General features: G+C 43.6%; 1 protein-coding gene across 1 annotated transcript; it reads right to left on the bottom strand.

The window, feature by feature from the left end:
* Positions 1 to 1,531: 1,531 nt before the first annotated feature.
* On the bottom strand, positions 1,532 to 17,565 carry DRGX (dorsal root ganglia homeobox). Its single transcript, XM_051618730.1, has 6 exons — positions 17,532 to 17,565; positions 14,777 to 14,874; positions 14,405 to 14,506; positions 11,653 to 11,825; positions 11,203 to 11,315; positions 1,532 to 1,798 (listed from the first exon to the last, which is right to left on the bottom strand). The coding sequence occupies exons 1-6, from the start codon at positions 17,563 to 17,565 to the stop codon at positions 1,533 to 1,535; spliced, it is 786 nt and encodes a 261-aa protein (XP_051474690.1). The 3' UTR covers position 1,532.

Raw genomic sequence — 17,565 nt, 5'->3', positions numbered from 1 at the left:
CAAGCCATGGAAAAGTCCAAGGTTCTGTAAAATTCATGGGCAAAAAAGTCTGAGCTGGTAAGTGGAAACCTAAAGACTGCTAGTCAAGACTCTGTGCCTAAGTCAGCCTGAGAGTTAAACAGCACCACTTCTAGGGCTGTAATGGAAAGCCTCTTGTTGACACTAGACCTCAGCAGTGTTCTCACCAAGTCTCTGCTCTGAAGACTTTCAGAGCTAACAAGAATCCTTCCTCTGGGCTCCAGTTACTTGACCAAGTCTCAGAGTAGTGGTTTCACCTTGTTCTCCGGGGATGTCTGCGGACAAGCCTAAGGAGTCTTTAAAAGGCACCTGAGAAAAGCAAGTATATGTCACTAAGTTTAAATTTGTATGTGCACTTCCCATGGAAAAAATGTGGGGCACCTCAGACTAAAATACCTGCTCTAGAGCATCAGATCTTAGTCTGCTTTGCTTTGGGGAGTTTTGGATCAGATATAAGACTATACTTCCTGAGGCATCAATTTCTCCTGTGCACTGTGCCCACTCTATAATAATAAAGATATTTTCATATCTAGATTAATTACAACAAGCCTTCAGTTAATGGAATTATCTTGATTTTGGATGGCAGAAGAGAATATCCTTCCAAGATTTATTTCCTCTTTATCAAAAACAAAACATGCAAGGACATACTTGCACTATTGTAATGCAGGATTATTTTGTTTTCTAGTCTTTCTTTCAAAAAGAACAATGTTAAAGTACCTCCCAAGTCTGTGTAGATCTAGACACAACTGCACTCTCCACAAAATACCAGCATTACTATTTGAAGCTATAAGTGCTGCTCTGGAGTCATGTGTCTTTTATGTCCAACCAAGGGAATGGCATGAGTAACAGAGTAATGTTCACATAGAGACTAGTGCAAGGATTTTATTCACAGGTAAACTCATGTCAGCAATTTCCCAGTAATCTACTCCGTGAAAAGCTTCACCTTCAGGGAAAAGAAGGAAAAAAAATCATTAAGAGTTTCATTCTGTTTTCTGTTTCTCTTAAACCTGTCTTGACTGGGATAGATCTGATTGAAGTAAAATGCCATCAGAAAACAACAGGCCAGTCTGGTATATACCTGACTAATCCTTCACCTCTGCTGTGTGTGGTGGAGTAAATGATGCCTGGAATGCATCTCCTGCCCTCCATCTCGTTTCTAGAATTGCTGGCCTGCTGCCAGTCCTCCCTCTCATGCAGGATGGGCAGCTGAGATGTGCAGCAGCAAGCCAGGATCCGGGGCATTTCAGTGTCCCAGGAATGTGGAGGCAGGCTAAAAAGAGTTTCACAAATGTTTCCAAACACAGATGGTGCCAATAAATCAGGGGAATGAACCTACAGCGGCACAAGAAAAGCAAGGGTGCATGAAAGGCAGCCAAAGAGGCCACTCAGGTTTGCTGGGTCCCTGGTGGCACCATGACTTCTGGCTGGAGCATGGCCACACTGCAGTTCACACCAAGGCAGAGCCCCAGCGGTGGGTACCCGCCCTGAGCCAAGAGGCCAATGCCAGTCCTGCCTCATACACTCTTCTCTCCTTCCATGTGCTCCTTGGATGGGGAGGGCTGCTTGTCCTGGCTGCCCTCAGGGCCAGGTTTGGTGGGAGAAGTGGGGCTGCTGCTGTTGGAGGGCAGGAGGTTGGCAGACTGGAGCACGGCCTCCGAGTGCTCCCGGGCCTTCATGCGCAGTGCAGCCACGCTGGCGGTGCGGTTGCTTTGGCAGCCATAGGTGGGCAGGAACGAGAGGCCCATGGGGTCTGGAACGCAGCACGAGCACAGCGGGCTCCCTGAGGAGGAAGGAGACAAGGCACCATCACTGATGGGGAAGGTCATGGGGACTGACTGTTCCCTCCCCAGTCAATCTGGAGAGGGCAGAGATGGGACTGGAGACTCAAATGGCAACAGCTCCCTTGTCTATTGACTTTTAGTGGGTATATAGATGTTCTCTGGATCAGGGCTAGAAAAGCCAGATCCTGTTCTGCTGAGGCCCACTGTTCAGGATCTTGCTCTATGAGTCATCCAGGGTGACAAACAGTGAGTGAGGGCAAGGGGAGTCCAAAGCAAGCAGTGAAGTTTAGATCACACATGAGTTTTCCCCACAAGCAAGGCTGAGCTTATACTCAGTTCTCATCCAAAATTTCTGCTCTGTGGCTACCACCAGCCACAGGCTGGAGGTGTCCCCTGCCCTTCACCTGCATGCTGAAACCTGATCAATATGGGCAGTTGCATTTGTTGGGTGAGTGTGGGAGTGCCATCTCTTTACACCTGAAAAAATACTGCAGAGATAAAGATGAAAATACTGTGGTTACTATACAGGAACTAATGACCCTCTCCTACTTCACTGTAAGATGACATGACTTAAGACTCACATAGGGAGGGATAGGCCAGACCATCTCTATCCTGTGCATCTGAGACATGGGCTGCCCCAAGCAGGCAATAATGCTTACTGAAGAGAGAGTGCAATGGGTGTTCTTCTTCCTTTAAGCCCAAAGTTCTCCCTGCAGCCTGCTGCCACAGGCAGTCCTCCCTCCACCAGCTGCCTTTCTGAGATGAACCATTGCAGGTTCTTCCTCTGGCTTATCTTCGTTAACATTGATACTTGCCCTGCAAAACGCCTGTTCTTTGCTAGTATGCTGCTTCCCAACAACAAACAGCCTGGCTGCACGCATCCTGACACAACGCAATGTCTTCCTCTGATCTTTCCAAGCCAAGGACTTGCTTTAATTTCTGCAGTTAATATTTGAGTTAAATGGCTCATGACTAAGTGATGGAACTAATAACCTGCAGGGAGCAGGTAGTCTTTCTTTTACACTTCTGCTCTCAGTAGCCACGGGTCAGCACCCATCTGCTGGGAATGAAAGCAGACAGTTGTTTGTTTTTAGGATGTTGCCAAGACTTCTCTACAGCAATTGTCAGAGAATAGCAGCTTGAAGGTAACACTCAGGAGAAAATGCTCTTTGCATTTTTAAAAACAGAATCTAAAAGAGACAAGTTATCAATGTAACTGGAAAGTTTCTTTTGTAATACTCCTCTGATAGAGAATATGATCAGCAGACCAACATTTCCATGGGTCCAGGAATTCAAATTAACCACAAAGGCAAATATCAGCACTTGATTAAAATAATTTTTTGTTCTTTGCACTAGCAAGTTCAGTCTTGGATTCTGTGGCTGCTTTGACTAGGTCAGAAGCAAGGTTTATAACAAAATCCACCCAGTAACGAAACTTGAGATTTTTTCCACCACAAACCACTCTCTTAAAGTATTTTTTCTCCCATTTCAATTGCAGCTACTGCAGAGGTGCTGGACAGCGGCTATTTTAACAAGAGGGAAGAGAGGACAGGCACTTCGGAGTCCCCGCAGCTTGCAGCAGGTCTTTGGCTGCAGAAGCCACAAAGAAGTCTGCTTTTCCACTGCTGTTAAGTCCCACTGTCTTAAGGTTCAGCTCTGATATGGGGGAGTGTGGAGGCCTGCCTGTGCACCACTCGTCTTTGCACTGCTGCTTTCTAACACAAACTGAGTGAACCTTTCAAACATTACTCTTCAGCTCCCAGGCTGAGGGCAGGGCTAGCTCTTCTGTGGTACCTAAAACAGTATCAAACACAAACGTCTGCTTAGAGGGAGATGGGGAGAAGTGGAATAGGGTCTTCCCCTTTTCAAAAGAGTAGGAATAGGCTCCATCCCCTAAGAATAATATTCATTTCATTGTTAGAGAGGGATAAAATATTTATCAGTCTTCAGTATATATCTCTTCAGTACCTAAGCTCTTTGCTTAATAATTAGACCTGATATTACCCAGTGGCTCTGCAACCTCAGGGTGCAGAGTTACCTGTGATGGAAACTAGGCTACCTCTAGCATAATTCACCCATAAACCATTTCTTTCATTTTCACTGAGGTTAAAATACTTGCAAAAAACAGCTCACATTTAAAAAAAAAAAAAAAAAAAAAAAAAAAAGTAAATTAACAAGTGTAATTTGCTCTAGGGTCCAGCTAGAACATAGGAGAGTAGGATTTAGCCCTATTGCTTTTTAATATAAAGGGAGGGTTGAATCCACTTTATAATTGCCTGTATCTGCAGGTAGTAAGCCCAGTGAAATCTATCAGATTTTGCTGGAAAAAAGGCAACACAAACAATGGGAGAATCAGGAGTCCAAGGTCTCCACCTGCCCATCAGTCAGCCCACAATGGACCACCAAGAAAGAGCCATCCATATATAGCAGATATCAAGGGGGTTTTACATCTTATTGCTGTAACCCTGATTCCATAGTGGGGAAGGAATCACAGAATCACAGAATCACAGAATTGTCATGGTTGGACAGGATGTCTAAGACCACTGAGGTCCTCAGAGGAGATTAGACACCTAGCTCCTGTCAAAGTCAGTGAGGGTTAAGCTGTTAGCGCTAGATCTTGGTACAGCTTCCACTAACATCTATGACAATCTGTTATTATTTTAACGGGGTTTGAATCAAGTTGCTGCAACATGGACAGGGGACCAGTGTCTTTCTTTCAGGAACTTATTGCCTCTTGTACACAAAATTAAAATACACAATTACATTTCCATTAACTTACAGCAAATTCTGCTGAATTGATCTGAACCTCCTTGTATTCCTATATGAGATCATACTTGAAATGTTCAGCCTGAACATAAATACTTAATGTAATAAATACAGTCTGAAATACTTGATCCACTTGGCAGTTTAATTGATCTACTACAGAGACTGACAAGAAAAATTAAATTAGTTCTGTCTTGTCTCTGCCAACATCTCATTTCAATTGTAATGGTATTTGATCTACAATTTTGGTTGCAAACCCTTTTGTACAGTTCCAAGGTTCAGTTTCAGCTGAGAAGAGTGGGGCTCATATAGATACAAAAGTATATGTTTATATACTTATATTTTGCATATATATTGGTACAATTTAAGGAACGTAATAGATCGCTTTCCAGAAGGCAAGGCCTCAGTTCCCTTCCTCTTTCAGTATTTCTGCATACCAGCATTTGACGTGGACAGCTGAACAAAAACCTGACATGGAGGGAAGCAAGAAAAAATTCCCATTTAAAATCCTCACTTCTCAATGCATGCTGTTCAGTTTTCACAAAAAGTATTATGTTTAATTTAAGTATTGTGTTATTCTGATAGTAGTCACATTGGTTTGCTCGAGTTCTAAATCCTCATAAACTCTGAAATCACTTTCACAAAGGTTAGAAGGTCAACAACAACCTTGAGTTCATAGTGTCATTTACCCGTGAGAGCCAATTCAAAGGAAGCTCCTTCTCTGTCTTTACACATGACTATCATGTCTATTAAAGCCTGAGGCACAAACAGAAAAAGCAAAAGTGGCTTTATCCAGACCTTCTTGAGCTCTGAATTGGGAGGTTCAGAAGAAAAAAGAAAGGCATGAACTTAAAGCCTGAAATGAAGAGGCACCAGATGCTCCCGGTATAATTTATCAGTGCTGCTAAAGTTGAGCTAGGTAGTTTCTCCTTGTGTTGTCTAAGCTGTTTAAGAGTGGAAAGCACCTTGTTCTGCCCAGAGGCTGAGAAAGCACTTCAGAGCTGACAGCAGAGTCCAAATAGTTTGGCTTGTGAGCCCTATTTGCCCAATGCAAACCACAAAGAGCTAACAATCTGGCTCAATCTAGCCAAAGCCTTTTTGTGTAAATAACTTGATATTGGAACTGTAAGATTTACTCTTCCTTTATTTGTGCCATTAGTATTGTTCCAAAAAAATAATTCAGAAGGCAGGACCTTGCCTGTTTGAACCAGAAAGCTGGAAGCAAATTCCACAAGAGCTGGATGAATAAATTCAATCCTTTGAATACTGTCAGCGCAGCAACCATTTATCACTCTTCCCTTCCACGTCAAAAACGTGATCTGACCCTAAATCCTGCAGACATATGTCACTCCAAGAGGGGTCAGTAGGAAACCCTGCCCAGCTAAGGTCCACTAACTTAATCAAGATTTGTCCTTGAGGAACAAATCAGCTCCCATTGGCTCCCATGGCTCTTAGGGCTTCTAGTATCTGCATATTCCCTAGTATTTGTGATAAAGACCCAAAGAAATCTATCTACAATGTAGGGCAGTGCTAGAGTAGGGGACCTATGGTACAGGAATCAAAGTAATTTGCTCAAGGTCTGTGCACCTGCAGCAAACTAAAGATATATTTTAAATTCTCTAAAGTCACAGTAGCAGGTAAACCAGGGGAAACACCAAACAGAACCCACTTTATATATTTGCTATATCACGAGAAAAATCAGTAAGTCCACAACCAAGAATGACAGAGAAAATAAAGGACTCCAAGAGTTTTGATTTCTATTGCCCAGTCTTATGGTAGGCAGCGGTTTTTCAATTCAGTAAACATGAGTTCAACGGTAAGTTAGGTCCTTGAACATTTCTTTCTCAGCCTTGGCCATGGGAATTGCCCAATGCAATCAGGAAAATTCACTTCATCTTTCCATAATAGAAATTGAAATGTAATGGGTGCGCAGTTCTAGTTATTGTGGTTTTTTTCCTGGATGCTGCAATTAAGCCTCCATAATATGAACAACAGCAAGCACAGCAGCAACAAACCATAAAAGAGCCTAATCAATGGTGCCCTGGAATATCCACTTTGATGTGCATAATGTAATCCTGCCTCTCTATCAGTGATGTGGAGGTACCGTGAAAACCAACTGAGCTATAACTTGCACTGAGCAGAGCTGTGGGTGAATTATGAAAGTAATTCCCTGGCAAGTGTAATTATTTCTCTTCTCATACACTGCACTCATCACAGGGTCTGGGGAAATTTCAGTGGAATGTAACAGACACACTCTTGGCCTCAGCCACCAGAATGGCAGAACACTTCCGCTAAAAACCGGAGATTCTTGTTTACACCCATTAATAACATCTTCTACATTAATGAATTGCATTCATGCTGTCATCCATTAAGTAGGTACTTTGAGGTCTCTCTCTGCACAGAACACTAGCTTCTCCTGATGACTCTATTGTTATACAGCCCATAAATAAAACAAGTATTTTCCCTTCATATTTGAGGTCTGCAATTAAATCTACTAAATGGACTGCAGATGCATGGCTTACAGTAAGTGATTCTTCTTGGAGGATCATGGAAATGTCGAAGTCACCACAATGAAGTAGCATAGTTGTCAAATTAGGACAATTTCAGAGAACAATGAACACCAGAAATTTCATCTATATGATCCAACCTTCTTCCTGACTAGGGCCAGTGGTGAAGAACTTAAAACTCTGATGTAGAAAACCCTGTATACCATGTAAATCATTACTTTATGCTAATTTTTCAAATGAGAAATCATGTTTCCTGTAAGACCAGTATATAGTGAGGTAATATGGTAGTTAACAGATGCTTGCTACTAAGTACAGCCTCCCATGTGCTAAACTTCAGAGAGGGAGAGGACTCGCCTTCTTGTTGAAGAGTTGCAGAGCCACACAAGGCATGGGGCAAGCCTACAGTTTACCACAGAGTCTTTCCAAAACCAAAGCTGCAGACTCAGTCCCTGCCCTATGCTAGCCCATCTTGAGATTTCTTGTCTCTGCCAGACCAATTCATAATCAACTAGTATATCCTTATACTATGAATTTGATCCTGGAAACATGTGCCCTGGACACTGTATACAGCCTTAGAAATCTGAGTCTGGAACTCAAAGGCAGAGAAGGAGAAAGAGAGGTATTAGTTTATTTACAGAAGACAGAGAACTCTCAGGTGGCAGAATGAAAATGGTCCCTGGTAGCAGAAAATAGTTATTAATTAGCTACATCACAGCCATCAATTGTTATTCACTGTATTGATTTTAATTGTCTCCTTCTAAAGCACTAGTCAAATGTTACTCACTGACACCAATGATGTGTAGGCTGATAAGTCCAACAAAGCACGTCTTGTCTTCTCAAAAGAATAAGAAAACAACCTAGACTTTCCAGGAGTATCTGATGTTCTGAGAATGCCCATGTGTCTGCAGGTGGTTTTTATGGTCTCAGTGACATAAACAGTTCCCTTTACTGGCCAGGATGGTTCTCCCCATGGTGGGAATACATATGTATTTACAGGATCCACACAGAGGAGCTTAATTTAATTTGACATCTGCACAGAAGAAAGCAGGGTCATGCATCCATTGGTAGTGAAATTGTGCTTTGATTCTGGAGTAACTAGTTTACTTTCAAAAGCACAAAGAATTCCTGGTAGTTTCAAAGCATGGTTGGCACAAGAGACATACCAGGAAGAGTTCTTGATCATTGCACTCTTCAGTAAAACTTGGAAAATCCTGGAAAACCTTACTACTTGCTGAATTTCTCCTTACCCAGGCAATCCAAAAAACAAACATCTCAAAATTCCTGTGCTGAGTTTGATGGGATTTTGTGTGGTATAAAATCCTGTGCCTTCTGAATCACTATGACAGAGTCCTGTCAGCATTTCTGCTCCAAAAAGTGACTAGATTCTCAAGGGAGATACTTAGGTTACTTCATTAAGACATATAAGGGTACAGGCTAGTGTCCACCTAAATGTAGGGTTAGTTGTCCTTGAACAGGTCTGAAGTGTACAAATCAGCTTCTAGCCCAAAGAGGGAAATCAGAAAAGAGAGTCAAACAAACTGAATTGAGCAAAACAAAGGTTATATAAAGGTCTTCTGAGCATTGTGTCACTCCCTGTCCTTTCTTTCCTTCCCATAACCATTACCTCTTCCTCCAGACTGAAACAGAAGCTTGGTTGTACTCAAATATTTTGGTTTAGATGAACCATCATTCAGCTGGTGTTTCCATATCAAAGAAGAACAGAATACAAATCAGGCCAGTGATACTTTTGGTCCACTCAGAACCTCTAAAGACTGTCCTGTTCATCATTACCAAATAAATAAACTGAAGCTCAAGGTCTATTTTGCACAGCCTCTATCCCAACCCAAGAGAAACAGGGAAAGAGGAACTTGAAGAGATGAGCCAAAGAAGAGACAATAGTTCATATGTAAATACCACAAGAGAGATGCTACAATTATTCTCTGCTTGTATAAATACAATTTTCCACCTTATAGAACAACAAAGTCTTCTCTGTTAAGCTCAAAGCCATCATTTGACATTACTGAGACCTAGCTGCAGAAGAAAAAGAGCTCCCCTTAAAGCAGCAGCTCAGTCTACCAGTTCCTTGCAAGTACAGAAATATGCTGACAGGTATAGGCAGCTCCATAAAGATAAGTGGTTATGCAGATATGCAAATCTGTAACTGTGTTTCTTGAATTGAAATACACTACATTATCTCAGTCCCCTTGCATGCATCTGGAGTGCTAGCCAGGAAATATAAACTGGGCATCTCAGAAATGAATTGCAGGTGTATCTGACAACACTCATCAAGAGAATATGCATGCATTTGATAACTGACCATCCCTATAAAAATTATTTAAAAGTCTGTATTTACGTTTGGCACAAATTTTTCAGGTACACTGCCTTTTAGCCTGGGCAACTGACTATCTAATAAGAATCTCTACAACAGATTCAGGAATAGGATTTTTCCTGCCCCTAGGTTGTAAAAATGCTGTCAAGCAAAAAGGAGCAAATTATTAATTTCCCAACTTAGTGACTGAGCTGTAAAATCACAGAAAAGAATATCTGGAAGTCTTCCAAATAAATAAAACTAAAGAAACCCTCCTTAATTTTTTCTCATTAATTTTTGTTTCATTTTCCTTAGCTTTTGTATATTTGGGTTATTTGTCTTAAAATTTAGCTGCATTTAAACATGAAACAACTGAGAACAACATGTTGATGCATTTAGTTTTTAAAATGTACATGTATATTTTGAGAAAAAAAACCAAACCCTTACTTCTACCCAAAATCATTCAGCGAACACAAAACCCCACTTATACCTTTCAACCTGCCTGGAACTACATTTATCAATGAACAATCTTTTTGCCTGAAGAATTTCACCAGTGTCTACTCTAGAGAGGTTATTCCTGCCCAATGGAAGAAGCTGAAAGTCTCTTCCCTGAGACCTCACAGTCACAGGGCAGAGCTCCAGAGAACTTGTGCAGTCCAACAGCCTCTGTTTGCTTACAGGGTTTAGGTTGACAGTCATCCTTTAAGTTTAAAGGTTTAGGTTACACCTGTGTGACTTCTCTTGATTCAAAATTGCAGGTCCCACACCTACCAAAACAGAAGTACCTCTATGGTTTATTTGACTTCATCTTTTTTGGAAAGACAGGAGGGAATGGGGAACAGGGAGGCAGGAGACTGGACTTAATGCAAAACCCAGCAGTTCCAAGTATTTGCTTCGGGAACATACCTTGGCAATACTGATTTAATGGGAAATACTCATAAAGAATATGAGGTATGCCAGAGAACCTAGTGAGAAGTATTACAGGATGATTGTGTTCATAATGGAGGGTCTTAAACTGGGAAACTTTTCTCACAAACTATTGCATCATGTTGAGGCCTACAGTAAATGTATGTGCCACTTTGTGCTTGGCAGTGCTATGAGGCTTTACATCCTATAAATCTATAAATTGAATTCATCCTGCTTACACCCTTAGACTTATAAATTGTTAGACTAGGAACAGCTAATGGATCAGCTGGTGATTTATTTTTAAAAGATGCATACGGCTGCTTTTTGGGAACTGCAAGGGATATGAAAACTGGATGTATCTTTCCAGAAGCCTGGGTCCCAGGCAATGAGGAATTACTTTTTATCCTCTCCTGTCCCCATGCACACACTTTATTCAATTGCTCAGAGGGAATCTACTGCTCAACAAGAGAGAGGGCTGGCGTTGTGCAGAAATGTACTGCAAAGGAAACTGCATGCAAAAAGCAGATGAAGCATCAGTAATGGTGCCAGGTAATATATAATGCAAAAGGATATGTATAACTAATTTATCAGTATAAATTTGACCCTTAAAAAGTAGTACCTGAAAAGAAAACCCTGAAGGAGCAAATCCTACCTGCCTTGCACCTTGAGACAAACCCTGACCTTACTAAAATTTACTGTCTGCATAAAATGAAGGAACTTCACCACAAATTATATGACAATTTACAACAGGAGACTCATTCCTATACCTTCAGCATTGGTCAGTGCAACTACTGCCAATCATAACAGAAAGAAGGAATAATTGTTTTCCAAAGGCTTCTCCACTGTCTCAAATGTGAGCTGCTTAGCTCAAAAGAGATGCTCTTTGAGCTTATCCCTGAAGCTAAACAAAGTCACTTACCTTTTAGAGAGGCGACATGAGACAAAGCTTGTGCGTAGGTGGCTGTGTTGAGAAGAGTCCCTGGCAAACAGGATGGGAAGAAAGGTCCTGTAGGACCCACTGCTCTACTCAGGCTAATGGAGAAGAGAAAATAGCTTCCTTACAAAACCAGAACTAGCTGATTCCAAAGACAGTGTATATGCATGTACACAAACACATTGGTGGCTCAGGGTCCAACTAGATGGGACCAAGCCTGCATAACTTTAGCCTCCCACGGCCAACAGCTTCTCAGTGTCTCCATGGGGAGAAGTGAATAGCAAGAAAGACAGCTGATCTTCTAATGATTTGGGCTGTACCTGAAGATGGTACTGTGTAGGTAAAGGCTTAGCAGCAGCCACATCTATATGTATATACATATGAATGATACATACTTGCCCTGAAGAGAGGCAGCCAATAACACATAACCCTTACCTTTGCTGGATCTCCAGACTCTCTTTTTTATTCCTGGTTTGATCTGCTGGAGAAGGGGAATTTAAATTTCTCACAGGAGGTGCCACCTCAGCCATTGTTTCTTTAGAGCCCTCTTGGTCAGAAGCACCCCTCTCTGTTTTCCTCCATTTAGCTCTTCTGTTTTGGAACCATACCTAGAGCAGAAGAGCAATCCAGGCTGAATACCATGTTTAGCCAAGTGCAAGTATGGAAATGCAAACTGTTACTCCAGTAAAATAGTCATTGAAAAGTTCAGCAAAAACTTCCTCTTGTTTTGTGTCCCCGTTATTATTCTTACATTTGTTTGGAAAACAACCCAAGAATGTCTAAAGACTTTCAAAAGACATGTTCAAAATATTCATTTATTTATTTTTAAACAGAGTTGTGATATTACTGTGCCAGTTAGTGAAATATTTGAATGTATTCTTGCCTTTATGCACCCATTTAATTATCATTGGTTTCTATGTTTTAACACATCTAAAAGCCTTTTTTATAGGCATGGACTTAAACACATAGCCAAACACACTGATTAAACCATACATAAGTCTTTAAATGAGCTGCTGCCAAAATCAGAGACATCAGAAATGAAAATGTATAATAGGCCATCCTCTTCAGCCCATTTCCTGGAAAGGACTGATATTTTCTGTTTTCCTCCTACGTTTCTGTCCAGTTTGTGTATTTAGAGGACTCAAAATGTGGTAGATACTAATTTTGGAAGATTTAATACACACTAGTTTCCAAAACTTCTTATTTCCCTACAATGCAACACAAGTATTCTTATTCTTGATTTAATCCCCTAACTTTTAGTCCAAACACTTCTTTCTTTTCTTTTTTTTCTTTTTTTTTTGGAGCTGATGCTCTGAAAGCACCTTATTTGAGGCAGAAAATACCAAGCCTCTCTTGCGGTCAAGAAATCCACCTTTTAATACATGACTTCAAGTACAAGTGAGTTTGTTTTTATTATTATTCTCCTGCTACAACTCCATTTTAGTTAGCTGGCTTTTAATTGCATGTATCAGCAAACGTTGAATAATGATTTTATCTATATTCTAAATTTAGAGCAGTTAAATGCAAAGCAAAATGCAGACACTTTCTTGTGTCTTAATTGAATGAAGGTCACAGCTATAACAACATTTAATTGAGCTATTTTTCATTATCATATTTTAATGACTTTGCACTGACAGTTCTGCTTCTGAGGAAAGAGCATGATGAAGTCGTTTATTTCCCTATTTAGTTATTGTTTGACAACATCATCTTCGATTAAGACTCTGCTTTATAGCACATTAATCATATTTGAATGAGCAAGGGGTATAAATGTAAACATATCTCCAAACCTCTGTGTTTCCCTTCATGAAAGCAGGCTAAACAAATGCTTGCATCTATTGTCTGTTTGCATAATAGCCAACAACAAGGCTAAACACCAGTCCTCAGCAATCTAATTGTCACCACCCCTATCTCACCCTTGCACCTTTCAGGAAGAAGTTATGATCTTCCACTTCTGAATGCTCAATAATTGTGCCATTTATCTCAATTTGCAGTTCAGTCTTTAGGCACCAATAACCGACATGGCAATTTTATTTTTTTATTTTTTTAAAGACAGTACCTACAATGCAGTGGCAAAAGGAGATTTTCATTTCCAAATAATAATCAGTTTAATTTGCCCGCATATGACCAATGATTCATGTTCAGATTTAATAATCAGGATCACATAATCTGATTATAGGAGAAATAATTTGTTTACAATCCCCAATTTACTGCGGTGAATTCCATTATCTCTCTTCAGCCATTGGGTTTTAAGAGATACTAACATGACCCTAGGGAACAAAAGGCAAGCTATTATATTTCCTACAATTAGATCTTTGCATAGTCTTAACCCTGAGAACCTAAATTAAAAAATGAAAATAAAAAAATACAAAAACAGTGTGCAGAAAAGCCCCATAAATAAAAAGAATACATAATCATGTCAAAAAAATGTCTTGCAACTCCTGCTGGATGCCTACAGAGCTATAGGGATCCATCTCTGGCAATTGCAGGACTGTTATTCTTAGTAGAGCTTGTACACACAAAGTTAATCACCAGATATGGCAAAAACAAACACCTGGATGAAAACAAAAAAAAGGAGGAGGGGAGGGGGAAGAAAAAAATAAAGAAAAAGATAGAAGAAAGGAAAGGTAGGAAAAGAAGGGTAATTGAGATTAAAGTAATTGTGGCCAGTTGTATTTATTGGATCATATTAAAGGTGTGGGAATTGCTCTGCAGGCTCTTTAGCTGTCTAAATTAAGTGTCCAGAAAGAAGGTGAAATGGAGAAAAGTTGAAGAGATGCAGAAGGTTTCTTACTGGCATCTGAGCTCCCTGCAGTTGACTCACCCCATGGCTTGACAGTGGTCATAGCTGCTTTGGAGAATCACGTCTCAGCTCTTTTTTCCACACACACCCCCACCAAAAGCAAGGAAATGGATGTGCATTGATGTAATTTAGTACCTTGGAGACGCGGACAAATTAGTGTAGAACATTATCACTAGTTAATTATGAATGACCGATTAATCAACCTAATCTAATATTCCACATTATGTTGATGTTATTAAAGTGCATCATGAAAATGACAGATCGTCTTCATTTGCGTTCTTTGGCCAAATGTGCACTCTGCAGTCATGATGTCAAAAAAAAAAAAAAAAAAAAAAAAGTTTGCCAGTTTGAATACCCGAGAGTTAAATAATTCCCCAGAATATTTACCTGGACTCTGGCTTCCGTGAGGTTGATTTTCATAGCCAGCTCTTCCCTAGTGAACACATCGGGGTAATGGGTTTGAGCAAAAACGGCTTCCAGTGCCTCGAGCTGTTAGAGGGAAGGAGAGCAAACTGTCAGGGGAAGGGAAAGGCTTGGATGGAGCGGAAAGGGCTGGGGAGCTGCCCTCTCGGGGGGCGTCTGTCCGGCTGCCCCAGGGAGGTTTCTGAGAAGGATGGAGAAAGCGGAGCCGCCCGGGGCTGCGGGCCGGGCAGGAAGCGGGCGGTGCAGGGCGTGCAAAGGGCAGCCAGGGAGCAGAAAGGGGGCAGGCAGGGGGAAATCGGGGTGCAGGGCAGAGAGCGGAGAAGACCAGGATCCTACCTGCTGCAGGGTGAAGGTGGTGCGGTTGCGGCGCTGCTTCCTTCGGAGGAACCCGTCGTCGAAGTCGCCGCCGGAATGACTTCCGAAGGGGGCCGCGCCTGCGGGCGGAGAGCCGCGTTAGGGGCCGCGGGGCGTGGAGCCGTAGCCCCAGGCCACGTCAGGGGAGGAGGAAAGGGTCGGTGACTGGGAGCCTTCCGGGAGCAGGACGGAGCGAGCGGGACGTGCTGTCCCATCTCCGCGGGACTCGAAGCCTCGTGTCGGCCTGGAAGGCACCTCGGGAGCCGCCAGGCTGGGGGGGTCCTGCCAACCTGATCTCACACCGCCGAGGGTAAGGGGCGGCCTGTCCCAGGGAAAGGTTCTTTTTCAGGCCATTTGTGTCTTAAAAGAACGAAAATACAAGGCTTTGACCTGGGCGTGGTCACGGCAGCTAGAGCTCGTAAAAGCCCTGCCTGTCTGCGCGGAAAGCAAGGGGAAGCCCCCGAGCCTGGAAGGCGCAGGACTGGAGCCGCTGGCAGTTTTCTTCCCACACACTCTCCCAGCAATGACTGAGCCGGACCCCTTGTCCCTCACACCGTCATCCCTGGCGGCGAACACGGGTTCAGGGCTTAGTACAGCTCCAAGCACCGGGAGCGGTGGGTGCGCTAGTGGAGCTCGGCCACGGCTGACCCAGCTGGGCTCGGCAGCGGAGCTGAAGGAAGAAGCCTGTGCCCTCCGCTGACTGGGGTTTCGAGGGTCCCGAGAGGCAGACTGGGGCACTAATAGCTTGTCTCTAATCGGAGGCCAAGGGAGGGCAGACCGGAACGCAAACCACCTTCTGTGGAGCAGACCCCGGCCTCCTCAGCTCCCCCAGTATCACATCACTGGTGCCCTGGCTGAACTGCTTCGCTCCCTTTATGTTCTCTAACAAATCAGAGTAAAAAATTCCACAACAAACAAAACCAAACAACCAACAAAACCCAAAACAACAACAACACGGAACAGAAAAGAAAAACTACCCACACCCACAGAAGGGTTCATAAGTGTCTCCAGGACACTACCGGTGGAGTGCTCCGGGCCAGGCCCGCCCCGTCTCGGGGCAGAGGGCCTGGAGTTCGCTGCTCATCTTGCTGCAGCATTTGGAAGACAAACCTGGCCCCCGGCACCCTCCCCGCACAAACGGACGGCTCCCTACAGCCCTGGGGGATGTTAATAACAGATTAAAATTCTGTCCTGGTGACCCCCAGAGCCCAGTCACTTCATTCCAGCACCACCAGACCTCCCAGGGTGCCCAAACCCACTGAAAACTGACCAAAAAGGGCAGCCGCTTCTTCGGGTTTGGTTTGTTGTTTTTTGGGGGGCAGGAGGGAGTGGATGGTTTTGGCTTTTACTTGGGGTGCTATATGTTGGGTAGTTTCATCCTTTGGCAGGGCAGACCAGTTGCCCCCCTGCCCCTCTGCTGCCCGCGCAGGCAGAGGCTGCAGGCTGTGGGGAACCCTCCCCGACCTAGGCCCCCAAAACAAGGCACGGGCCCCAGACTGCCACCGGAGAAACAAACAAACAAAAACATATTGGCAAGGCTGTCTGCCAAAAAACAAGGAACAAAGCCGCCCCAGCGTTCAGTGGCACGGGCAGGGGTGACAGGGAAGGCTGGTGGGGTGCAGAGGGACCTCTGGCGCTTCCCTGCCTGGGATGAGGATAACTTTGAGCAGGCAATTTTCCAGCCGAGGATGCTTACACCGGCTTGGCCCGCTGGCCCGGAGGCAGCCGTGCTTAAAGCTAGGGATGCCCCTTCCCCGGAGATGGTTGAAACCGCTGGATCACCGCTTCCTGGCAGTGCTAGTGCAGGGAAAGCCCCTTGCTCGTCGGACAATGCCCGCGCAAGACGCCGCGCTGGGCGGGCACGGGGATTTTGCAGGGACGGGCCGCTTCCCTCACCGTGCACTGCCCGAGCACGGCAAGACAGCGCTCCCGGAGCTGAAGCTGCGCGGCCGAGGCTCAGGGGCTGCTCCCCGCTCTACCAGCGCTGTTGGGAAGGACAGAGTGCATAGGGCTCTGCGCATATGCTGGTGTGACCGAGGAAAATCCCGAAGGCTGCCATTAATTCTTCTGTAAATTAAACAAACTAAATATATATCTATAAACCCCTCTGATCAGTAACACAAAGGAAAAATCGTCCCAAATATATATTTTCTGCCTTTTATTTTTTTTTCAGTCGAGCATCCTATTTCCCCATCCTCCCGCAGAATGTTTGTAAAATAGCATTAAAGATTTATGCGGTTGCTTTGGCTGGAGGGAGGAGGCGTGACCACGTCCTGAAAGTGTCCCGATTATAGCCATGACACCAACATCTGTGCTAGGAAGGGAGAAAAGCATCTCTTTCGTAGCCTGAGGCTCAACTGCCGGATCGCTATCCACAGAGGGGAGGCAGGTGGCAAAATTACGGGGGTGGGGGTGTAAAAACAAGGCCTTTCCAACAAGAACGAAATTAAAAATAAATAAATAAATAATGCAATCCTTTCCATCCTGACAAGAGGCAAATCTGAGCGCGGAGAGGGAGATTTAGGCTGTGTGTTGTCAAGGAAAAAAGATTATGAGCTTTTATATTCAGCTGTTTCTATAGATCTGAATCTTACCTCAGCACACATCTGTACCCCGACAGACCTCTCTTGGAGCAGGTCAGAGCTCAGTTTCCCCCTCCATCCCCCGGCGCACCACCCGCCCCCGCACTTTGAAGTTCAATTCTTGTACTTACACGTCTCTATGCGAAAACACTCACCCTCTAGCTGCGGGGGGCAGTGGAAGTAGAACAT

Source organism: Apus apus, chromosome 4 (assembly GCF_020740795.1).
Source record: "Apus apus isolate bApuApu2 chromosome 4, bApuApu2.pri.cur, whole genome shotgun sequence".
Taxonomy (NCBI): Eukaryota; Metazoa; Chordata; class Aves; order Apodiformes; family Apodidae; genus Apus; species Apus apus.
Note: the sequence above shows the minus strand (reverse complement) of the source record. Positions and strands in the feature narration are given on the sequence as shown.

Excerpts from the sequence above, each read along its gene's own strand:
- DRGX (XM_051618730.1), bottom strand. The coding sequence starts at position 17,565 with ATGTTCTACTTCCACTGCCCCCCGCAGCTAGAGG. Across the intron at positions 11,826-14,404 it reads TCACGGAAGCCAGAGTCCAG|GTATGGTTCCAAAACAGAAG; the intron begins GTAAATATTCTG and ends CTTCTGCTCTAG. Across the intron at positions 1,799-11,202 it reads TCATGTCGCCTCTCTAAAAG|GGAGCCCGCTGTGCTCGTGC; the intron begins GTAAGTGACTTT and ends CTTCCTCCTCAG.